At 45.3% G+C, this 26,371-nt stretch overlaps 1 protein-coding gene across 1 annotated transcript in view; it reads left to right on the forward strand.

Annotated features, from left to right (window-relative positions):
• LOC126175422 (uncharacterized) overlaps positions 1-26,371 on the forward strand; it is a 581,488-nt gene that overhangs the window by 11,134 nt on the left and 543,983 nt on the right. The window contains exon 2 of the mRNA XM_049922221.1: positions 10,323-10,446. Within this exon, the coding sequence (XP_049778178.1) occupies positions 10,329-10,446 (118 nt within the window). The 5' untranslated portion in view covers positions 10,323-10,328. The remainder of the gene's footprint in view (positions 1-10,322; positions 10,447-26,371) is intronic.

Consider the following 26,371-nt stretch of genomic DNA (forward strand, 5'->3'; position numbering starts at 1 on the left):
GACGGTAAACCAGCAGCGATGGATTTGCCTGCGCTACCACTGGCTTCCACTGCGATGTGTGTGCCGCACAAAAGGCAGTTGATGAGTGGCCCGGCGGCTGAACACACGGCGGCGGTATTTTATCACGTTTTCCTGGGATGTACCAGATCATACTACACTCCTGGAAATGGAAAAAAGAACACATTGACACCGGTGTGTCAGACCCACCATACTTGCTCCGTACACTGCGAGAGGGCTGTACAAGCAATGATCACACGCACGGCACAGCGGACACACCAGGAACCGCGGTGTTGGCCGTCGAATGGCGCTAGCTGCGCAGCATTTGTGCACCGCCGCCGTCAGTGTCAGCCAGTTTGCCGTGGCATACGGAGCTCCATCGCAGTCTTTAACACTGGTAGCATGCCGCGACAGCGTGGACGTGAACCGTATGTGCAGTTGACGGACTTTGAGCGAGGGCGTATAGTGGGCATGCGGGAGGCCGGGTGGACGTACCGCCGAATTGCTCAACACGTGGGGCGTGAGGTCTCCACAGTACATCGATGTTGTCGCCAGTGGTCGGCGGAAGGTGCACGTGCCCGTCGACCTGGGACCGGACCGCAGCGACGCACGGATGCACGCCAAGACCGTAGGATCCTACGCAGTGCCGTAGGGGACCGCACCGCCACTTCCCAGCAAATTAGGGACACTGTTGCTCCTGGGGTATCGGCGAGGACCATTCGCAACCGTCTCCATGAAGCTGGGCTACGGTCCCGCACACCGTTAGGCCGTCTTCCGCTCACGCCCCAAAATCGTGCAGCCCGCCTCCAGTGGTGTCGCGACAGGCGTGAATGGAGGGACGAATGGAGACGTGTCGTCTTCAGCGATGAGAGTCGCTTCTGCCTTGGTGCCAATGATGGTCGTATGCGTGTTTGGCGCCGTGCAGGTGAGCGCCACAATCAGGACTGCATACGACAGAGGCACACAGGGCCAACACCCGGCATCATGGTGTGGGGAGCGATCTCCTACACTGGCCGTACACCACTGGTGATCGTCGAGGGGACACTGAATAGTGCACGGTACATCCAAACCGTCATCGAACCCATCGTTCTACCATTCCTAGACCGGCAAGGGAACTTGCTGTTCCAACAGGACAATGCACGTCCGCATGTATCCCATGCCACCCAACGTGCTCTAGAAGGTGTAAGTCAACTACCCTGGCCAGCAAGATCTCCTGATCTGTCCCCCATTGAGCATGTTTGGGACTGGATGAAGCGTCGTCTCACGCGGTCTGCACGTCCAGCACGAACGCTGGTCCAACTGAGGCGCCAGGTGGAAATGGCATGGCAAGCCGTTCCACAGGACTACATCCAGCATCTCTACGATCGTCTCCATGGGAGAATAGCAGCCTGCATTGCTGCGAAAGGTGGATATACACTGTACTAGTGCCGACATTGTGCATGCTCTGTTGCCTGTGTCTATGTGCCTGTGATTCTGTCAGTGTGATCATGTGATGTATCTGACCCCAGGAATGTGTCAATAAAGTTTCCCCTTCCTGGGACAATGAATTCACGGTGTTCTTATTTCAATTTGCAGGAGTGTACTTCAGCTTCCTCCGCTCGGTAGTGAATTTTACATTGCGTGTTAAGGGTAGGCTTCGTGGCTGTGCAGTTCCGTGACACTGGATGACCACGTGCGGCCGACCGCAGTACTGATCTGCGTGATTAAAAACAGCGCCGCCTTTCTCCGTAATTGGCGGTTGTCAGCGCAGGCGGCCTTTCCGGCGATGCCGGAGACTAATTCATTAATAAAAATGCGGGCACCGGCTTTGTGAATATGACGTGGCTGGTGAGACAGGTGACGTTTAAAATTTGAGGACTGGCCAGAGCGGCGAAAGGTCGCAACAGTAGTGCGGCTCCGTTCACTCGAATGTCAGGGGTCGGCCGGTCGCGCACTGTGTACCGTCGGATAGTTTGCCCTGCGGCACTTGTCTGTGTTGCTCTACAGAGCTGCGGCGGTTTCCAGCAATTGCCGCTGCGGTTTAAAAGGAGAATCCGGGAAGGTACGGTATTTTTCTTTCCTAGTAGAAAAATTTGCTCCAAGAAAGACGTGAACACGACGTTTCATTGGTATTCACGGAACCTTTGGACTGAAAAAAAAATACGTGTCAGAAAAATCATTTTGGTTTCTTCAGTATCCTCGTTACAAAGCCAAACAGCTAGAAAAGGACAGAAAATACGATACAGATGAATGGTTCACACTGCCTCACGAGAAAAGTATCCTTGATCAACGTGGATGCTACCGTTGGTTACGAAGTATGTGTTGACTCGTGGATGACATGGACTGCTGTACGGTAACGAAACGATCGCAAAAGAAGCCCTTGTCGTTCCAGGTTTCAAGAAGAAAGTCGCAAAACTGCATACAGTTATTGACATCTATTGCTGTTGTACAACCGAATAATGCGTGCTCACTTATGATGACCTTTTTGGAGAATTAAAATCTCCCCTATAAAAGTTAGTACGCATTATCCATCAGAGTTGTGAAATTCAGTTCTGTCTGTCCGTCAGTGAGATAAAGAGCGTCATAAACAGCGTTGTCCTGCTTAACGCCTTGTTCCTCTGTCTTGCGGAGAGGATTCCACTGCGTCCGGTGAGAGTAGTGTGTTAGTAGTCGTTAGTGTGTGATTTTAGAACGTGATTGTAAAGTTCATCACGATTGAGAGCATTTTTGGTTATTGGCGTAAGTATAAGTGTTCACGATGACATTCAGCATTCATCGTTTCTGTGCCCACCGAATAGCCAATCTTTTTTCTCCCATTAGTATGACGTACGAGTAACCTCTGTACGTCATCCTCCGCGGATACAGCGAGAAAGGCAGACATGTCAGTTTCGAGTCACCCAAGAAGCCACCAACTTCAGCAGAGAAACACATGGCTCTTCATGTGGATAAAGCGGAGCTGTTGTGTGCAGAGCAACCTGACTGATGTTTTCAAAACAGCTGCACCTATAGGTGTTGGTCTTTCTTCAGCGCATCGTGTGGCAAGTAAGTACAAAAGCTACACACTCTTTGAAGTATCCCAAGAAAAAAAAATCACGGTAGAAGCTTTCAGAAAGTGTTCATGACTTCGATAGAAATGAGATCCGAAGGAACGTACATGAATGTTTCTTTTTTTTCTGTTAACGTACCGTAACAATTTATCAACAGTTGCTTATTGCTTTCTGACCTGAACGAAGGTCCAGATTTGGGCAAGTTTTGGAGAACTAAGTTTTATAAATTATTAAAAGAAATCAATTTTAAATATGTTCGGCGTGGACGCGATAGCGTGCAAGAAGGAATGGCATCACTTTAGGGAGGCGGCGTTATCTACGAACCATTAAACCATTGAGAGATGAAGGAAGACCCATTTACTATCGTTGAATGCAGGACATACCCGAAGTAACGTCTGGATAGACAACGCCATAAAATCATACAAACAAGCCTTTCTGCCCGGATTATCCACCGGAAACAAAGGCCCACCGCACAAAGGCAAACGTCTGATTAACACTCTCACATTGGGATCGCACACACTGAGATCCACCAGATTTCGTCAAATGTTGTTCGTGGATTTTTTAATCCAAAAAGTGTGGAGGTTATCGTGAGGAAACGTGCGCGCGCCGATACATTAGAGAAGCGGTTTAAAGATGCTCATCCTCGGCCTCAGGAAAATGCAGTTACTGTTCTTAATAACGCGTTGTACCATTCTTGTCCAAAAGAAAAAGTTCCTAATGCGAATTCCAATACGCGAGACATGTCACAATGGCTTCAATGTAGAAAATGTTGAAATGTGTGTGAAATCTTATGGGACTTAACTGCTAAGGTCATCAGTCCCTAAGCTTACACACTACTTAACCTAAAGTATCCTAAGGACAAACACACACACACACACACACACACACACGAGGGAGGACTCGAACCTCCGCCGGGACCTCAATGTAAAAACATAAGGTACACAACGAATACGCAGTAGATGAAATGGCTAAAAGTGTAGGGAAAATTGTTCTTCGAACTCCTATGTGCCACTGCGAATTAAATGGCTTGGAGTAAGTTTGAGCCAGAATCAAAGGCTATGTTGAAGCAGAAAACAGCATATACAAAATGTCTGAAATTAAAAAACTATTATAACAAGCAGTAAGAACAGTGACTGCAGAAGAGCCGAACAAATGTGCTCTCCATTTGGTGGAAAAACCCGAAACTCAAATGTGGAAATTAGATTGAATTAAAGATGAGAGAGAAGAGCGTTTTGTTAAAAGCCTGAATGAAAATAGAGTTCCACAGAATGAAATTAGTTCTGTCGTTCCTTTAACATTATTGTAAGCGGCAGCCGGCCGAAGTGGCCGTGCGGTTAAAGGCGCTGCAGTCTGGAACCGCAAGACCGCTACGGTCGCAGGTTCGAATCCTGCCTCGGGCATGGATGTTTGTGATGTCCTTAGGTTAGTTAGGTTTAACTAGTTCTAAGTTCTAGGGGACTAATGACCTCAGCAGTTGAGTCCCATAGTGCTCAGAGCCATTTTTGAACCATTGTAAGCGGCACTGTTGTTAAAATCTCTTTGTTTGAATCTGCTATGCCGTCTGTCTGTTTTTGCGCATTCTTTCGTTACATTGTAGCTCAAGTTCACAATAATGGATTTCTCATGAGCGACGCACTCTTCGCTGGGACGTCAGCACGGCGACCAACTGCACGGCGCATACGAAGGATTTTAGACACCCATTCTTCTAGGACGGGCGGTGGCCACTCACGTTAAACTTCATTTCGTCCCAGCTCTGGGTGAATAGGCTATATAGAGTAGATAATGTGAGAGGCTCCGTGCCGTTGACGCGTTCGAGGTTATTGTCTGTAGGAAGGTAGGTCTAGAAGATTAGCCTATTACGAAATACAGGAAAACTGACTAGTTATCCTAACGTAAAGTGTTTCTGTTCTGGTGCACTATCGGTGGTGGTTCACTGGCAATACCCAAGAGTAACCGTTCAGAAGGCCCTAAAGTGCAAAAGTGGAATGATTATACAAAAGTAACTGTAGGAAAAGCTGAGGCCACGCTGAACTTAACGCGATGTATCGTAAATAAGTGTAAATCATCCACGAAAGAAGATGTGCGCAGAGCTCTTGCACATTCCATTCTGTAGTTACGCTCATCAGTGTGAGAACGAAACCAGGTTGGATTGACAGGAGCAAGAGGGCGGGCGGCAGTGAATTTCACCACCGGTAAGTTTTAAGTTAGCACGAGAGAATGACAGAGACGCTCATAACACTAGAATGGCAGGCACTGCGCATCAAAGAGAGTTTTCCTGCTGAAATTTCGGGAGGATCCGTTGCAAGAACAATAGGGCAAGGTACTGTCAGAAAGCCAATAAACTGAGTTGGAATCATGAAAATTAATATGCAAATTGCCACAATCTGGACGCCATAAATGTAGTAAGCGAAATTAATGGAAGGATTAAAACTTTACATTGAAGCGCCAAAGAAACTGGTATAGGCATGCGTATTCGAATACAGAGAATGTAAACAGGCGGAATACGGAGCTGCGGTCCAACGCCTATATAAGACAAGTGTCTGACGCAGTCGCCAGCAGTTATGCCCGAGCGGTTCTAGGCGCTTCAGTCTGGAACCGCACGACCGCTACGGTCGCAGGTTCGAATCCTGCCTCGGGCATGGATGTGTGTGATGTCCTTAGGTAGGTTTAAGTAGTTCTAAGTTCTAGGGGACTGATGACCTCAGGTGTTAAGTCCCATAGTGCTCAGAGCGATTTGAACCATTTTGACGCAGTTCTTAGATCGGTTACTGCTGCTCCAATGGCAGGTTATTAAGAGGTGAGTTTGAGCGTGGTGTTGTAAGTAGCGCACGAGCGATGGGACACAGCAACTCCGAGGTAGCGATGAAGTGCAGCTCTTTCCGTACCACCATTACACGAGTGTACCATGGATATTAGGAATCCGGTAAAACATTAAATCTCTGACGTCGCTGCGGCTGGAAAGAGATCGTGCAAGAACGGGACCAACGACGACTGTAAAGAATCGTTAAACGTGACGGAAGTGCAACCGTTTCGCAAATTGCTGCAGTTTCAGTTCTGTGCAATCAAAAAGTGTCAGTGTACGAACCATTCGACACAATCGATTTGGGCTTTCGGAGCCGAAGGCCCACTCGTGTACCCTTGATGACTGCACGAGACAAAGCTTTACGTCTCGCCTGGGCCTTTCACCACCATCATTGGACTCTTGATAACTGGAAACATGTTGCCTGGTCGGACGAGTATCGTTTCAAATTGTATCGAGCGGATGGACGTGTACAGGTATGGAGACAACCTCATGAATCCATGGACCCTGCTTGTTAGCAGAGGACTATTCAAGCTGGTGGAGGTTCTGTAATGGTGTGGTACGTGTGCAGTTAGAGTGATATGGGACCTCTGGTACGTCTATATACGACTCTGACAGGTGACACGTACGTAAGAATCCTGTCTGATCACCTGCATCCATTCATGGCCATTGTGCATTCCGATGACTTCACAATTCCAGCAGGACAATGCGACATTCCACACGTCCAGAATTGCTACAGAGTGGCTCCAAGAACACACTTCTGAGTTTAAACACTTCCGCTGGTCACCAAAGTCCCCAGACATGAACATAATTGAGCATATCTGGGATGCCCTGCAACGTGCTGTTCAGAAGAGATCTCTTCCCCATCGTACTCTTGCGTATTTATGGACAACCCTGTAGGATTCATGGTGTCATTTCCCTACAGCCCTACTTCAGTCATTAGTTGAGTCCTTGCCACGTCATGTTGCGGCACTGCTGCGTGCTCGCGGGGGTCCTACACGATATTAGGCAAGTGTACCAGTTTATCTGGCTCTTCAGTGTGTATCATCAACACACACATTAAATTTTTGGGCCAATTTGACTGATCATAAACACAACTCATAATTGTACAAACGCCAGTCACTCTCGTTGTTGTGGCAGCTTTCATGTTCCGTGGCTTTCGGATGATGCATTAGGAGGATAACCCGTTCGCTCATCCATAATGGCGACTTAATCTCCTCAGGTATAGCACGTTTCGTAGCCGACACGCCATTCTTGTGTACACGCTCCTGGCGTCTATGGTGTGCGGTAACCGTTTGGCAAAAATGGTGTTAATGTTACTTTTGGAGGATGTGATCAGACAAGGAAATGCAGCCAGATGCTTAAAGACCGAAGTACTGGACCGCAAGCAAATTTTTCGTTATTGAAAGGAAAGGAATACGTCATCAAGTGATGATAGACATCGGAATAAAAGTAGAGCTCTGACTCTCTGAAGACTGAGTCGACAATACGTTGGCAAGCCTCTGAAAGAGGAACTACTGTATCTTCTGTTTTCTCTGAGTGACTGTTCGCCTTCTCACCACTGACTCCTATACACTTCGACTAATGACTGACTGGTCTCTGCCTGCCCTCCATCTGTTGACTGTCTGCTCTGTTGGCTCGCTCGCTCTCTCTCTCTCTCTCTCTCTCTCTCTCTCTCTCTCTTTCTCTCTCCTGCTCACATTGCGCACTGAACGACTGACTGATTCACTGACTCGGCTCGGTCTAGTTTACCATTTACCAACTGACTATATTTTGGCTGCTCCCGCTTGGCAGTTTTGTCCATAGCCTCCCTCATTGTATCCTTCAGGCTACTTAATTTTGCGTCGGATCTTCTTTCATTGATACGTCGAATTGCAGTTCCACCCAGTTAACGATCAACGCTGCAAAGTCACGGCACTCAATCTTCATACAAGGTGAAAATTTCTGATACTGGGGCGGCAGCCAAATAAACCACGAACTCCCATTTCATTCTCACGCTGTTCCTCATTGTGGCAATGTCCAGCACTGGCTGCTGTCTCCACAGCGAATAGCAAGATAATGCTTCATGTGCTGTCTTCCTTCCTTAATTGTCAAGAAAGCATCCGACAACAAACCCACTTGTTTTTAATGGGAATGCCTGTGCTTTATTAAAGCGTTCGCGGGTGCTCGCGACACGAAGCATCCCTCTTGCTGTCTTTCCGACGTAATCCAGTTGTCGCACTTCCCGAGCGAGGGAGACAGTTCAGTTTAGCTGTATCTGTCTGACTCGGGGGGAACGTTTCACGTACTTTTTGTGGCCTAAGCCTCCCTCTTGTTGTCAGCAGCCAGTGGTGAAATATTACAGTAAACTTTCTCCTGCATCTGACGAAACGAGCATGACGACTACATAAGAGAAACTGAAGCTCTTGCAGAGACTCGCTGTCAGTTAAGGTACAAGCGATTTGAAAAGTTCATGAAGTGGATGTACTAGATTGGCTATGTACAGTGGAAAAATGTTCATTTAACATAACCAGTTGCGTAGAGCATGTTGTATCCACCTCCCAAAATTTTGAATGTTTGCAGCTTCCAAAAGGAAGTCATAGATATTTGATTTAACACGTTCATGTCGGCTCCTACTACCGGTGACTCACATCTGAGCATCTCGTCAGGCGGCTTGTACCACCCGTGGCTCGCGCTCGAGCCTACCAATTATACTATCAACACGCTAGCGTAGAATACAATTTTATGTGTCCCTTCAACGACAGAGCTTCTGAACAATTGAGATATCGCATAATTTGAAATTAATTTAGTGTTAAATTATTTTACGTAATATCTCTAGTTTTAAAAGAATGGACTTACGCCACTTCCAAAACGTAAAGTCAGTATATTAAAATAATAGACTAGGGCGTTTGAATATACCGCCGGCCCACGGAAAGCAATAGGAAAAGCACCGCCGTCAGATAAAGGACCCACAGCGAGAAACATACTTCTCAGCGCTGGCGTGACCGTGTTAAATTTATTGGTACGTTGTAGGTTTAAGTTACTGACTTACAGGACAGAAAAAAAGTTGCGGTACAAATAACTCATTGCTGTAAAGCTCTGGAAAGTAACTAAATAAATGATGTTCATAACTCCACAGAAAGGGTAACATTTCATATATTTGCATGTCTGAACACTTTTTTCACTTATTGTTTAGAAACATGCAAGGAACACAGCGTACCTGGAACAACCTCTTCAAGTCACCGCAATGCTGATTGAATTGTATGAAAATTCTTCATTTCTATCCCAATCCATCCGCATATTGAGCGAGGAAAAGATTGCTGGCTATATATCTCTCTATATATATTTTTTGTTCTCATGACCGCCAATGGAAATGTATGATTGTGCCAGTATGCTGGTTGCACAGCCCTTTTTTTGTATAAGCTTCTCTAAATTTACCTAAAATGGTTTCGCGAAAACATCCTCTTCTTCCAAGGATTCCCATTTAAGTTCCCAGAATATTTCTGTTGCGCTTCCTTATGGTCTATACCGATCTGTTAAGATTCGAGCATCGAGTCTTTGAATTCGATGTCTACTGTGGTGTCTTCTTGATAAGTAACCCAAACTGGAACAGTACTCTAGAATCTCTTGCACCAGCGTGTTGCGTGAGATTACATTTATAGATGTATTGCAGTTCATCCAAACCCTGACGTGCTCACCACTGATCTTGTAATCAGGAACTATCGGGTTCTCTCTTTGTTATCGGAATTATCTCACATTGTTACATATTCAAAGAGACATGTCAATTGACAATTTTTCTGCATTTCCTTTCTATCGTCCAGTGACTATTCCTATTTTCCTGTAAACAACAGCATTGTCAGCGATGATGAACTATCGATAAAAGCTGATATTTTTACATGTAGTAGTTTAATACGTGTACATATTTATTGGTTGTTTTTTTCCTATCCGTTGAAGTCTTTCCACAAACACTTCACGTAATTTACTACCTGATGCTCTATGTACGGTCTTAATTGCATCACTAAGCGGACTACGACTGCCAGTATTGGCTAACTATTTTGCATCCATGGTAACACTCTTTAACACCTGACCTACTGTCCAGCGGAAAGTAAGCAATAATGGTTTGCTCTTGCCGCATGTGCTTGGAAGTACTACCCAACCTAGAAACACACTACTCCTAATAGCTATAATTTTTAGTCTGTAAATGACTAATAATTATAGCTAATAGGAGAAATATGTTTCTAGGTTGGGTAGTACTTCAAAGCACATGCAGCAAGAGCAAGCCGTTATGATAACATGTTTTTCAGTACACTGTTCTCAGTCACCAGTAAAAATATCTGCACTTAAACCCGTTACACCCAGTGTGTGTATGTAGTAATTTCACTTAAACCCTTGTAACGGAATTGATAGTGGCTGTAGAAACGATCCACGTATAAACATAAGTTACTGGATTTCGCCCTGCCGTGGGTTGTATAGTCTTGTGGATCGTGCCCCTGCTGATGAGGTCGTTTTGTGTTTTGCAGAAGCAGATGCAGAGCGCGCAGTCGGACTCCGGGCCTCGCCGCGAGAAGGACAAGAGCGCCAAGCGGAAGTCCAACCTGAACCGCTGCCTCACCGCAGAGGCCGTCGCGCCAGCCGTCCATTCAGGTGAGTTCAGTTCTGAGACGATGCGCTGCGTGTACGCTGTTTTTACGGCGCTTATTATAATACCGCTCCAATTACTGGTGGCCATAAACCAGTAAGATACCATCGAAGACACGAAAATACATTCACATCCTTCCACTAGCGTCGCTGGTACGTCAGTGGCAGTAGTTAACTGTAAAATGTCGGGGATACTGCCCATGTATACTTTTATACGAAAAGTACGTACTAATTACAATAAAACTCTGCTAATGAAAATATAGGACATTAATATAGAAAAATTACGAAAATATGTAATAAATACAGATCATCAATTATATTTTAAACAGTGCCTAAAGTGATACAGTTAAACTGTTCCCAAGCCACACACACTTAGTGGAAAACAAAACACTGCAATTGTGAACACAAAAATAAAATTATATGTAAGGGCAGTCAAATGAAAACGAGACAGACTATACAGGGTGTTCGAAAAGTCCCATTACAAACGTCTAGGACTTATCGAGGGGAGTGAGTACATAATATTTTGAACAGGAACCCGTATCCGGAAACGTAAGGTTTCCGTTCTACGACGGTTTCAATTCAGATGTGTAAAGCGTCCACTTCTGCTAGGGGAAAGAGAAAACTCTGAGTTGCTTGTCCTCTTACACTATGTGATCAAAAGTATCCAGACACCCCCCAAAACATAAGCTTTTCATATTAGGTGCATTGTGCTGCCACCTACTGCCAGGTGCTCCATATCAGCGACCTCAGCAGTCATTAGACATCGTGAGAGAGCAGAATGGGGCGCTCCGCGGAACTCACGGACTTCGAACGTGGTCAGGTGACTGGGTGTCACTTGTGTCATACGTTTTGTACACGAGGTTTTCACACTCTTAAACATTCCTAGGTCCACTGTTTCCGATGTGATAGTGAAGTGGAAACGTGGAGGGAGACGTACAACACAAAAGAGTACAGGCCGACCTCGTCTGTTGACTGACAGAGACCGCCGACAGTTGAAGAGGGTCGTAATGTGTATAGGCAGACATCTGTCCAGACCATCACACAGGAACTCCAGACTGCATTAACATCCACTGCAAGTACGATGACAGTTAGGCGGGAGGTGAGAAAACTTGCATTTCACGATCGAGCGGCTGCTCATGAGCCACACGTCACGCCGGTAAATGCCAAACGACGCCTCGCTTGGTGTAAGGAGCGTATACATTGGAAGACTGAACAGTGGAAAATCGTTGTGTGGAGTGACGAATCGCGGTACACAATGTGGCGATCCGATGGCAGGGCGTGGGTATGGCGAATGCCCGGTGAACGTCATCTGCCAGCGTGTGTAGTGCCTACAGTAAAATTCGAAGGCGGCGGTATTATGGTGTGGTCGTGTTTTTCATGGAGGGGGCTTGCACCCCTTGTTGTTTTGCATGGCACTATCACAGCACAGGCATACATCGATGTTTTAAGCACCTTCTTGCTTCCCACTGTTGAAGAGCAAGTCGGGTGTGGCGATTGCGTCTTTCAACACGATCGATCACCTGTTCATAATAAACGACCTGTGGCGGAGTGGTTACACGACAATAACTTCCCTGTAATGGACTGGCCTGCACAGAGTCCTGATCTGGATCCTATAGAACGCTTTTGGGATGTTGTGGAACGCCGACTTCGTACCAGGTCTCACCGACCGTCATCGATACCTCTCCCCAGTGCGGCACTCCGTGAAGAATGGGTTGATGTTCCCCAAGAAACCTTCCAGCACCTGATTGAACATATGCCTGCAAGATTGGAAGCTGTCATAAGGCCTAAGGGTGGGCAAACACCATATTGAATCCAGCATTAACGATGGAGGGCGCCACGAAGTTGTTAGTCATTTTCAGCCAGGTGTCCGGATACTTTAGATCACATGGTGTATGTAACAGGGTAGACGGGGTCACGCCTACTACTTCAGACAGCACTTGATATCACTTAACGTCTGCCTTACTGTGAGATCCATTCAATGCCTGTGCGACTGCGATACAGTAAATATTGCTCGGTACACGATTTCCCACTTCATAGACATGTTCCTTGTGTATGGCGAAGCTCGAGGTAACGGAAGAGCTGCTAGTCGGCTGTATCACGAACGTTTTCCGCCGCCTAGTACGCCATCGCACAGACGTTTTGCCTAAGCGAACCAGCGGCTCCGAGAAACAGATACCTAATACCCAAAGTGATTTCGTTCAAAGTCTCCTCTAGACTTTATATAGTATGACTGACGGTCATCAGCTATATGCGTTCACGTTTTTCGTGCATTTTCTCTCTGAGGATATCTAACCCATCCCATTCTGTTAGGTTATCTTCCCTTATATTTTCGAATCTGGCAGAGTAATATTTTGATCCAACTGTACCATCCATTAAACTGGCTATATGACGCACCCAAGTCCACTCAGGGTAGTCACTGTCGCAACTAAGTCTGTTGTTCCAGTCTGGTTCCTTGATTCGTATGCTCATTTTCCTGTCTCTCCTGATAATTCCTGACATGAATACGGATGGGATTGACGGTAGGATATCGAAAAAGTTCAGAGGAGGACAACTGCCATTGTGTTACCGCGAAATAAGTGTGTAATACGGGGTAAGTGAGTTGGGTCTGACAGTAAAACAAAGGCGTTTTCCAACGAGATTTGTTCACGAAATTTCCATCTCCAGTTTTCCATGCCGAATGCGAGAGTATTTTGTTGAGTCTCACCCACACATGGAATAATTAGCATCGTAATAAAATGAGTGGGATGAGAGCTCGCACAGAAAGATTTAGGTGTTCATTCTTCCCACATTAGAGAGTGGATCGTTCGATTAATCGCCTGAAAGTGATTCAGCGAACCTTTTGCCGAAGACTTCAGTGGGACTTGCACAGTAATCATGTGGATGTAGATGTGTAAGGGCAATAAAAAAAGTTTCCGTTCGAATGCCGCACAGTCAAGAATCGGTATGTCAGTCGGGCAAAACTCCGTGGGCATTGAGGCAATCACCCCACCGACGTACCAGGTTGAAGATACCCTTTTGGTAAAACACCGTGTTGTACTGCGTGAAGAAGTCCGTAACTGTCCGCTGCGCATACTCGTCGACCCTTCCAGGCCTTGTTTTAAACACTGAAGTCGTGATAATCGTACAGGGAAAGGTCAGGACTACAGTGCGGGTGCTCGAGTGTGTCGCACTTAAACTGCCGCAACTTCTGCGTTACATTTGCGATGTGGGGACACAGCACAGAACTTGGCGCTCGGTTCCACAACGGTGGTTCTACCGTGTTTCTTCTTCGGCAGCCAAGAAGAGAATAATAGCACTTTGGCCCTGTTCATTTAGCGTACGAAGACGCGAATGCCACGCTAATTGCCTGCATGCTGGTGCTTCTATACCCACATCGGAGTCACACTGCGTCACGTATACACTGCAGCAACGTCCTAGAATTGAGATGTTTTGATCGCCTGTTATAGAATCTATCCGTTACTAGCTCTGCAGCTTTCGGTTTTTGACCATATTTCACTTTAAAAAAAAGTTGATATTTCGGCGCAAGAAGTCAGAACCGGTAATGCGATATTGCATGGTTTTAGCGGAGGCCTGTGATACTGTTTGAAGATATTTTCCTTGCTCCGCATATGATGGTATTTAGACAGCGTTAATAGCCGTATTTAGGTAATCGCAATTGTGTACTGCGTTCTTTAGTTAATAGGCAACAGCACAAGATTAGTATACTGCAGAGAGTGTTGCATTTATTTTGTTACGGAACTAAGTTATAGGCTGAAATAAAATACATGTTGCCGTCTCATTCTGCGAGTGTGTTGTTTTGACTGCATGTTGGCGTAGGTCTGGCTGTAACACCTTACGCACTTCCAGCAGTAGTACTGAGAGCTTTCGGAATAGAGTATGACGTTTACTGTTTCGCGAGACGTAAACGATCTACTTCATTGATTCGATCAGAAGACAACCACCTGCAGACATCTGCGTAACACGGTGAGATGCTACACTCTACAGGCTGCTGATGCTTCACTATAGCTACGCATAGCTAATGGTGGCGAAACACCTATTTTCTTTTCCGATAGTACTTGACTGTTACAGACTGAACGAAGTGGCGCAGTGGTAAGAAGCTGTACTCGCGTTTGGAAGGTCGCCGATTCAAACCCCCGTCGGCCCGTCCATATTTAAGTTTTCTGTAATTTCCCTACATCGTTTGTCTCAAGCAGGAATAGTTCCTTTTGAAAAGGAAACGTATGATTCTTCTTCCTCTTCTGCCACAACCTAAACTCGTGTTTGGTCTCGAACGACCTCGTCGTCGACGGGACGTTAAACCCTAACCTTCCTTCGTCTGAGCCTTTGTTTTTTATTTCTGCAGCTCTAAATGCGCGCCCGACTGTGTTTGAACGGCGAAACCGCACCGTTTCCGACAGCTATCGGCGTTTCATCTGCAGTGTCTGCTAGTGCCTCGCCACCTTTTTGTAGCAGGCTGTTTACCTGGCAGACCTCTGCCGCCCCTGTTTGACCTCCGTATCGAGTTCTCCGAACAGCGGAGCGCTAATGCCGCCCTGCTGTTTCATCTCACGTGCAAACAAACAGTCCCAGGGGCACGTCTTCCGCAGGGTACCGTCGTCGTTCTTCGGTGTCTGCTATCGATTTCGCTACTGCCGGAGACCGACAGTAAGAACTGGGAGGATGGAGGTCGTCAACTGCGGTCTGCGTTTGCACCGTTACTCGCCCCATCCTGGAGATTGGGGTCTGCTAGCTGCAGACCAGCTGACGAGGTAGTCGTCGCTCTTGCGGGTTCAGCTGTCCATGTCGAGGTTTGAACGTGTTTTCTGAATCGTCTGCATTTATAATCCCAGTCCAGTTGCGTACTTAGCGAGTTGTCACTTTAATTTTCTAAAGGACCTTGTAATCAATGAAAAATTTACCAACTATTACTAGTTTGTCAAACTATTAGTCAGTGTGCAGATGTGTTCCACGTGTTTGAGAGAAATATCAATTGATGGCCAATTTTCCAAGATGTCGTACTTTTGTGTTGTGGTTTTACCGCACTTGTTTAACGAGAAAGAGTTTTATTATAATGTATCCCACTATTGTGGAAACAGCGATCTAAGATAAAAACAAAGGAGCCCTGGGAACTGCCAAATGGTAATAGTGTTGCGTCTTTCCCAACCCTAAAATAAGCGGGAAGACAAAGAAGGAAATCGATGTTCGACGCACAGTAGACAAACGGACGATGTAGTCGTATAGTTTCTCCACTTCGTATTTAATGGAATTTAGAGGACGAAATAGAACAGATTTTAGCATGACTTTGTCTTGTTCGATGTGAGTGCAAAGTAATTCTAAAAACTCTTCAGAAGTTTGACTGTCCATTCCGACAAAGTTGATGTAATCACAAGGTTTTTGTGTAGTATGATTTTAGCTGATTTTCATGGGTATATCTTTTCTCATAATTTCAGTCAGTTACTGGACCAGTCACTGGACCAGCATCTTCTTTACACACAGTCCACGAAATGCTTTATCTGCATCGGTAGCTATGGTTTCAGGTTCGAATCCTGCCTCGGGCATGGATGTGTGTGATGTCCTTAGGTTACTTAGGTTTAAGTAGTTCTAAATTCTAGGCGACTGATGACCTCAGAAGTTAAGTCCCATAGTACTCAGAGCCATTTGAACCATTTTTGCATCGGTAGCCATTCCCACTACAGCCAAAATATTCTGCGAAAAGATATGCACAGAGTGATAGCTGCTTCAAAAGTGTTCTTTTTCTTGTGGCTCTGCCACGTATAGGTGCGGGGTCGCGTTGTTGTTTAAAATTGGCTCGGCTAATTTAAGGGTGACCGGATACCCTTCCTGTCGCTACACGATTACACCCCAGGCCGGAATCTGTGTATCCAACTGTCTGCATGTAGTGTGATTCTCGCGAAAGTTTCCTAAATGTTTACGAATCGTGTGGTTGAGGCTGGACTTGGGTACCGGCCCGCTACTTACCTAGGAGGATGTGGGAAAACTGCCTAAGAGCCACATCCAGGTTGGTGAGCGCACCTAATGTCGACGACAATCCGCCTGGGATTCGATCCGGGATCGGCATACCTACCACATCCGTAAAGCGGCACTTTTAACACGCACGGCTATCAGCATGGGTTGCTTCTAGAGGTTAAATTTGACAAACTATTTTGGTTCGTCCGCGCGCTTGTTTCCAATCCCGTGAGTAGGAAACAGAGAATTTTACAAGTTTGATCGTTTACAGGGGTCTTTAATAATATTTTTCGTTCAATGGCTTGGTGGCTCAGTGCTGAAGTGAAGTGCCGGACTACAGAACCAAAGGTCTCGGGCAATCACTTTACGATTTTTATCTGTCAATTAGCACTTGTTTCACGTCTGGCAACCGAGCGAGGTGGCGCAGTGGTTAGCACACTGGACTCCCATTCGGAAGGACGACGTTTCAAGCCTGCGTCCGGCCGTTCAGATTTAGGTTTCCCGTGGTGTCCCTGAATCGCTTCAGGCAAATGCCGGTATGATTCCTTTGACAGGGCACGGCCGATTTCCTTCCCTGCCCTTCCCTAATCTGTTGGGACCGACGACCTCGCTGTTTGGTCCTCTCCCCCAGGTCAACCAACCAGCAAGCCTCTGGCAATACTTGTCAATGTAAAAAATGCTGAGTTGCACCGTGGTTCGGAGTCTGCGTAAACTGTTACGTTTAGCTATAACTGACTGTGTCAGTGAGTTCAAAATGGCATACCTCCATTGAGACCATGTGTGGTGAAGATGGTATTCAGACCAGCCTTCGGATTGATGATTGCTTTACCTGAGGCCTTGAGTCTTTATCAGCAGGCCGTTTCCCGAAAACTGTGACCAGAATGGGGACATCTGACATATTTAGGACAGTACTGCCCTAGACAAAAATGTGTAATAACGTGGACGAAGAATTGTGGGGGAAGCATTAAGGGCCTGTCGAATGTAATGAATATCTACTGAGCGCAGAGTATACACGCCAAGCTATAACTGTTTACCTAAAACTGTCAGTCTCGACTTTTTCTACATCACTGTGATACGTTGTAAACATCCTTTATATTGAGAATAAACCTATGACAGGAGAAAACATTAAGGAGTCACAGGAATTTAACAAAAAAGTAATACAGGGCGTGTAGAATGAATTTCTTTTATTTACGCAAATGTTCACAAAACTTTGGCCCTTAGACTACCGGTTTTGGTCAGCAATGTCCATCTTCAGATCATCCTAATACAATAAAACCACAGTGGCATCACAAAATTTACACAGCCAACATAACAACTTCGCGCATATTTAAAATATGGTGAAAACTAGGACACAGTTCCAGCGGAGTCATTCTGTATCTATCGCTACTGTTCATAACAAACTGCAGTAGCAGATGAAGTGGAAGAATTTAGCTACCTTAGGCAAAAATAATTCATATCGAACAAAGATAGGAGAACATGTCATATTAGTACAGGCAAAGAGGGCTTTCCTCGCCAAAAGAATACTTGAATTAAATATAGATTTTAATTAGAGAAACGAGAAAGTAGCACAGAATTGTATGGAAGTGATGCATTGACTGTGCGAAAGCTGGGAAAGATGAGAAAGCGTTTGAGATGTGGTGCTACAGAAGCAAAGTGGACTTATGAGATAAGAAATTAATTAATCCACAGGAAACTGAGAAAACGAAGTACGGAGAACACTGAATAGAAGAAGGGGTAACATGGTGGAGCGTCTGTGAATATCTTACATAGTACTGTAATTGAGGATGTCGCGTGTACGTGCTACTATGAGGTGAAGAGGTTGATAGAGCAGCCGAAATCGTGGCGGAGTGCATCAATCCACTTACAAGATTAAAGGTCCAAAACGAAGTGTAAGTTTTTAATTTTCATTAAGTTTGCATTGCTAATGACATATGAATTTGATGATGAACTTTAAATTCACAAAATCCGTGCACAAAATTTAGCACGCGGGTACCCTACAGAAATTAGCAGAGCACGCCTTCTGGACAATCTGAAACCTTAGATTAAGCTGATGTTTCATCCTATTACATTAAGGTACTGAAACCTGAGGCTCTCACACGGGGTATCTAGCGAGCTCACAACAAGGGATTGGTGTAATAGAGGGACCATGGTGTAGGACACGCGCAAGGATGTTAAATGTCTATGGAAATATTGAAAGTGTCTCACGGAAAACATTTTGATGTAAAACCAGCACAAAGCTACTGAAATTGTGATTGTCCTACAACTAGCTTCGATACTAATGCCAGGCTTCGAAATTTTAAAATATGTAACCTATTTAGCATATTTCAAAATTATAGACACCTGATATACTAAGTACCTACTCCTTGGCGATACAGCCCTCCGATGATCACAGCCCAATCCTGACGATTTTCTGCTCGTTTCCTCCATCTCCGGACTCCAGTCTTTCTCAAATCATTTTCCACATCCTCCAGCCATCGTTTCCGGGGTCTCCCTTTGCTCCTTTTGCCACCTGGATTTCCTGTGTAAACCTTTTTGCCAGCTCGATCCTCCGACATACGCTCTACATGGCTCAGCCATCCCAATGTTACACTTAATTTCAGTAACAAAGTCAGGATTTCTACGAAGTTCTTCCAATTCCTTGTTTCTCCTTATCCTCCATTGCCCCGCCTCATACACGGCTTCAAAAAATCTTTTTAATATTTTCCTCTCCCATCTTCTCAAGAGCTCTTCTTCCGCTACAGTCATTGTCCATGTTTCTGAGTCATACATTACAACCGATCTTATGATTGTTCGATAGACAGTCATCTTCGATTTTCTGCTCAAGCTACGTGGCTGAAGGATCTTGATCAGGGCCCAGTAAGCTCTATGTATATACTACTCAATTTTAAAATTTTTAAGTGTATCAGACGATTTCATTGTCGAAAATTGTTGCAAAACAGTAAAAATTTTACCAGCTTTTTGATGGTTTTACGTCAAAACGGCGTTTGTAAAAATCGTGGAACGTATAGCCAATTAGTGGATATTAGTCTAACCAAAGTAATGCTGAAACTGGTATTTCATAATTCAGCCAATGTAAGCAGAGACAGATTCTTCTCACTAGGGAGGAATCACTTACGGCGCTCCGTAACGCTCAATCTTAGGTCCATGTGTGTACAAGATCTACCGTCTTATACAGAACAAGCAGAATTAACTCTTTTTGCTGATGACACTAGTATTGTAATCAAAACCGAAAACACACACACACACACACACACACACACACACACACACACACACAGAGGAAATGGTAAATAATGTCGTTAAAAGTCTTGTGGTTTTCTGCAAATTATTTCTCTCTCAAAAATTTTTCTTTTGAAAATTCAGTCTTGATCACACCACGTATGTTACAAGAACATAGGTGACCGGTTTCGGTCACATCACATGACGATCATCAGACCCATGGCAGCCAACTGGTTGACATCACAGCAGCTGAGAAGACTGCTCCACCTTCCATCTTCGAAGGATGCCATGGGTCTAATGATGGTCATGTGATGTGACCGAAACCGATCACCTATGTTCTTGTAAAATACGTGGTGTGATCAAGACTGAATTTTAAAAAGAAAAATTTTATAAATTTTTGATCACTGTTCCAAAAATGTTTATTAAAATTATTTCTCTCTCAAATTAAAAAAGTTAGTTCTGCACGTCGACAGGTACTAAGCTAACAATAAGTGTAACAGATGATGAGGAAATATTAACTAACGTGGAAACATCAAAATTCTTGTGTGTCCATATTGATGAGAAATGAAAATGTAAAAAGCACGTTTTAGAACTCCTAAAACAACTTAGTTGAGCCACATTTGCACATAGAATCATTTCAAATCTTGCGTTGAGAGAAATCGTAGCTTATTTGCATATTATCATTCAACAATGTCATATAGAATAATGTTAATGGTTAACTCACCTTTAAGAAAGTAAGTTAAAAAAAGTGCTGATCGAATAATATTAGTGCTCACCTACGATCATATTGTAGACATTTGCTTCAGGTGTTCGGCAGTTAGACCAGTGCTTCAGAGTACATTTGTTCCATCGCAAAAGAAGTGGCTTACAGACGGTTCGTTCGACCGATTCCTGAGTATTGTTTCTCAGTCTGGGACCCGTACCAAATAGGATTAACAGAAGAGATCGTGAAGATCCAAGGAACAGCCAGCGACACGTTTCATTCACAGGGTCGTTTACTTGGCGCGAGAACGTCACTACAGTGCAGACGCTACAAGGGATGTATAGTGAATCACTGAGAGGTTTACTGTCGAAATTTCGACAGCTTACGTTGTTAGAAGAGTACGACAAAATATTACTTTCTCCCACATACGTTTCAAGAAAATTAGAGCTTCTAGATATCATACGGAGCTTTGCCGACTGTCATATTTCATTCATGGAAGGGGGATCAGTTAGTGGTACCGAAAGAACCCTCCGTCACACACCATAAGGTGGCTTGTGGTCTGTAGATGCTGAAGTAGTAGTTGACGTAGATGAAATTTGTTCTGAGCAGCCCAATACTGTTCAAAATGCACAACGATGTACATAATTACAATATCAGAAGAAAAAATTACATCCATTATTCTACATTGGGATTGTCTTTAGCACAGAAAGAGATGCACAATGCTGCAACTAAAGTTTTTGATCACTTATCCAGTGATACCAAATGTCTTACACATAGCAAAGTTAAATTTGAAAACAAACTGGAAGTTTTGCCTTCAAAGCTCATTCTGTTCCGTATAAGAGTTCCAATTCTTGTAATACGTAAAAGGTAGCGGGTAGGAATTATTAATTCAAATCTGTATTTAAAAAAGTTGTAAAGTGATGATCACGAAGCCATATTTGTAAATGAATATGTAATATGTCGTAACTCCAGTAACATCAACGTGGAGTTAAAACAGCCACTCCATTCACCGCCATCGCCTGCCATCATGGTATGAGGGTCTGAGGATGGTCAAAAACAGGTCGAGACTTCTTGAGTCCATTTTTAAAGAACTTTTTCCAGTTTGTTGTTCTCCACGAGAAACGTTCTCCAAGAGAATGTAAAATGACTCGAACCACATCATTTCGATTAATCATATAAATTATGGATGGAACCTAACGAACTGACAAACTAACTGACTGATTAACAAATGTCTCACAGAAGTTTGCTCGAGCCTGTTTGCTTAAAGCAATACTTGAGAAATGGGCCAGGCCGAAGATAGAGTATCAGTGTGGCACAAATACTCAGTTAATTGTTTTAGTACAGCAAAACTGCTAATCAACAGCGCCTTTTCGCCTGATGCTATTTCGTGGTACACGGTCACTTCACAGCGTCGTTGTTGACTCCGCTGATACTAAACGTTTATGGGAGAACCGCCTGGAACAAGTAGCTTCTGCTGTCGCATCTTTCATGGAGACTCCTCCACAATGGCTCTCATAGGCCTCTGTTACAGCCCTGGTATCTCCCAGCTCGTTTGCTGAGAACGAGCGTAAAAATACCAGTGGAAAGACTAGCTCCAAATGACTTTCCTCAGTATTTTAAAAAAAAGTTTCGTCGGAGAGAAACACGCCGTTTTGTTGGTGGTATGTAGAGATAATCACCCTAAACTGAATGCCTCCCCAAAACTAGGTAATCTTCAAAGTTACTGAATTGATCTCCCCTTTCCCACTTAAGCCCAGCAATTGTCTGCCTGAGGACCGTCTCTAACTGATTTTCGAACTTGTTTGACACGTTATTTTAGCAATCTTAACACGCTGTTATATAGTTGTATCGCGTGACTGCCGGTGCAAATCACAAAACTGCGTTCATCACGTTACCGCAAATGTCACGTACTATTCAGTTAAACGTTTCGCTTGTTAGAGACTCCTCGCTTTCCACTATGGCCGGAGACTACTCTCCCTCAGTCATGTACTTTTAGGAAGAGTAGATTGTCTCGAAACGTAAATGTACGAATTAATTTTTTGTTTGTTTGTAGGCACATGTCTGCATTCTGCATATCTGGTAGATGCTTTGGCTGCTATATCGTCGTGCTACAATACTGTTATGGGCGGTTTTCAATATGTTCTAGAGCTGCATACACGTACCTGCAACAAACAAACAATTAATTATGTAAATTAAAGTTTTCAAGGCGATCATGAAAATACGGTGCGTGCCCCTTGCGCAGATACCTCTCGGCAGATGATAGCGGCCTTGTATCTGAATTGCGTGCTCTTGATTCATCAGAGCCAATTATCAATCATTCCCTATGCTTCTCGTTACGCAACCTTTGTCGTGGGCATGCTATTACTCTTAATTTTAGCTGTCTTTTTATAAAGAATAGCCCTTGTATGCAGATAGATTAATCCCTACATAATCTCTCTCTCTCTCTCTCTCTCTCTCTCTCTCTCTCTCTCTCTCTCTCTCTGTGTGTGTGTGTGTGTGTGTGTGTGTGTGTGTGTGTGTGTGTGTGTGTGTGTGTGTGTTTATAATAGACGAAACGAAGGAGTTTCGTAACTTTAGAAACACCACATTTCTCTAGGTTTGATCGCCAGACGTGCATTACTAATTTCGTCGAGTAAACGTGGCATGCATTTGCTTCTACTCTAATGTCAATGTACACGGTTAGGCCCCATTAATAAGACACCAGTCAAAAGCCTAATAAATAGCCACTCCTTGCAGTGCGAGATGTACAGGAAGAGTGTCAGTTATGTTCTGGGAGGTGCCGATAGCGACGAGGGGCCATAGAATTCCTTGCCCTGGCCAGCAGCGCTAGATTGGGTTCAAGTCCTGGGAGTTTGCTGATCGGGGAAGTATGTAAGCTAATCCTGGTGCTCTTCGAACCACGAACGTACACTGTGAGCTGTGTGACATGCGTTCTCCTAGTGATAGATACCATCGTGCCGAGGAGACACGTGCTACATCTATGGGTGGACATGGTTGCCAAAGACACATGCATACTTGTTGATCCTTCCAAAATAACGGACTCACCCAGGGAATGCCACGTAAACCATACTGATCCATCCATTGTTCTAGGGTCTTTGCTTTCAAACGTTTCACGGCGTACACGCCAACGGCCGTCTGTCCAATAGAGCATAAAACGTGATTCGCCTGAAAAATCCGCCTTTCACTCCACAGTGGACGTCTGGCGTGCAAGTTCCAGTCTGCGTCGCAGATGGACAGCAGCCATCATAGGTGCATAAACCTGGCACTTTCTGTGGTGGCCCGTATGCAGCAACTTTCACTGAATAGTCATTGAGGATACACTGCTGTTAGTCCCTCGACTCATCTGCAGCACTTCTGTTCGCCCGTATACTTCTGCGCAGCCGTCGTTCGCCCCCGTCAAGTACGCCCGGTGGTGCACCACAACTGCCTCGTCGCGGGTTTTGGATAGCGCCATTTCGCTATGCACGGTATATTTTATTCACGGCGTCGCACGAACAACTTAAAATTTTAGCCGTTTCGGAAATGTTTCCGTCTTTCGCGCGAAAGTCAATGATCGAGCCCTATTCGACGTCAGATAAATGGGTCCGTTTTCGCAGTACGACAATGACTCCATTGTTCCCGCCCCGCACGCTTTACACAGCCCCACTGCTAGTGCTGCCACCTGCTGTCTCTGAATGGTTACTGCCCGCTGACGCCCAACAGAGGCGGTGGTCACATTAATGACTGGACCGTGTGCTATTGCAGCTTCTTTCCAAATTTCGAATCGGTGCACAGTCAGACGCAGAGTGAAAACTCATTCCGAGAAGTACTGTTGGCTTACAGACAAGCCCAGTGATTCGTAACGGTACAAAACGTTCGTATTACCACAAATTATTAACCGACGTCGATCTTAACCGGGACGGAGAAACAGAGCCGCACCAAGCATCGGTTTAAAGGGTGTCCGGAAATTGAGTATGCATTGCGGTTGTGGCGGGGGTGGGCAGATGCAAAGGCGGCGGTAGAGTAGGTCACGAGGTTGGGCGAGGTCAGCGCCGGCGCCGCGCACGCCAATCGATCGCTGGCGGCTGCAGCAGCGGCGGCGGCGAAGGCGGAGGCGGCAGTAGCGCCGCGGGGACGCCGGCTCGCCTGTTGCCAGCCAGCCGCGCGGCGACGCCGCCCCCGGGCAACAGGTAGTCGCAGCCCGGCAGCGACGCCGCCACCGCCGCCCCCAGTCGCGCCATGACAACAGAGCTCGCAGCCCGGGGTGAGTACGGCGAGGCGCTGCGTGCCCCGGCGCCGACGGCGAACGTTGCCCACTGCCAGCCTGGTGGGCGTGTGCACGCAGCTTAGCGAGTGTCCGGCGTCCGCCTAGAATAACGCACCAACAATCTTGCGGCTAGAGGGCACGGCTACACCGCGGCGGAACTCGGATCTTGGCGTGCGAGTTAAATGATAGTGTGAATTGCTCGCCTGAGGGGAGCATCTGGTCGAGGCAGGTGAAAAAACCAATTCTTTTACTCAGCCCTTTATTTGGCAGACTCGCCCTTATGCATTACCAGATTCGCATAGTGTTCGTCTTTGGGTGGGCAATGGTGCTTCCACGCAATGTTCGAGCTCTCATAAATACGAGTTTTGTTGTTTCTGGTGATATGTTTCCGAATAGAGTGCAGCTATAACAGACACAGTGCAAGATTGTGTGAGCTTCAGTTAACGGTGTAGCAGTTTCTTCCCATTTTGTGGCGCTGGAACGAAAACTGCTTCTAAACGGAAACCGCACGCCTTGAAGGTGAGTTGTTACACAAAGGTGTTGGCGCATTATTGCTTGGAACATTGCAAATTGACTGATTTTTCCTGGGAAGAGGAAGCCTGGCTTTGACTGTCGGGTGGACAAGAAATCCAGATTAGGAACGGAACTGCAGCTCCTGTGCCAGTGAATAATGTAAGACAAAGTAGGGGCTAAAAGGGAAGGTGCACGCCTTGCCCTCAGGGGTATTCGATTGTGAAATGTGCAATCGTCCTGTGCTTTTTACCAAAAAGGGGTTGTTTTAATACGTTTCAATTAAATGCAGCCAAGCAATAACACTGTAGTATTTATATTGTAGCATTCTTGCGTCTTTTGTGGGCGATAATGCGTGGAGGCTAGAGACAGCATTTTGTAAAAATGCGTTTAAGTTATTGACGTGACCGTATACATCTAATTTAAGTAACTGTGCAAAATAAAGGGTTGATTTGCATCCCTAGCGTACATAGATTGTGTCCCAAAACGATGTTTTGATAGTGAAAGTATTTTGGAAGTAAAAGCTTGTCGAATGGAACCGTGCGCCGACCGAAATGTAAGTACCTACAGGTGCTCAATGATTTAACACAAGAACAGATTTAACCGGTATACGAATTTATATATTTATATGTATATCTCTCTGTAAGTATATTCGACGAAGTTTATTCATCTGTGAACCATGAACGTGTTAGGAATCATCGTAGGCAGGAACAGCAAAAACTTCGCAGAGTTGTCTGAGAGAAAACGCGTGGGCCCGCATCTCGTGGTCGTGCGGTAGCGTTCTCGCTTCCCACGCCCGGGTTCCCGGGTTCGATTCCCGGCGGGGTCAGGGATTTTCTCTGCCTCGTGATGGCTGGGTGTTGTGTGCTGTCCTTAGGTTAGTTAGGTTTAAGTAGTTCTAAGTTCTAGGGGACTTATGACCACAGCAGTTGAGTCCCATAGTGCTCAGAGCCATTTGAACCATTTTTGAAAACGCGTGGCCTTCGCTGAGTAAGGAACGTCTCCGTTAGTTAAAAGAGCCTCCATACGGCACCAAATTTAGAACCATAACATGTTTGAAGAAGAGGAAGGATTCCTCTGTGATCCTGAGATCGCAGATTAACCGTAAGTTTTGAAACAACTTTTTGCTTTTTTCGTTACTCCAACATAAACGCGTTTTTCTCGAAAAAGCATTTTTCAGTGCGCTAGAGCCTCGACAGATTAAACGATTCATTAATTTTTTCTATGTGGAACACAAATTTTTACAGGGCCTTAGCGAGAGCTCTTTTATTCGGATTTTAAATATTTTTTAAACATTTGAAAGAAAA

Source organism: Schistocerca cancellata, chromosome 3 (genome assembly GCF_023864275.1).
Source record: "Schistocerca cancellata isolate TAMUIC-IGC-003103 chromosome 3, iqSchCanc2.1, whole genome shotgun sequence".
Classification (NCBI taxonomy): domain Eukaryota; kingdom Metazoa; phylum Arthropoda; class Insecta; order Orthoptera; family Acrididae; genus Schistocerca; species Schistocerca cancellata.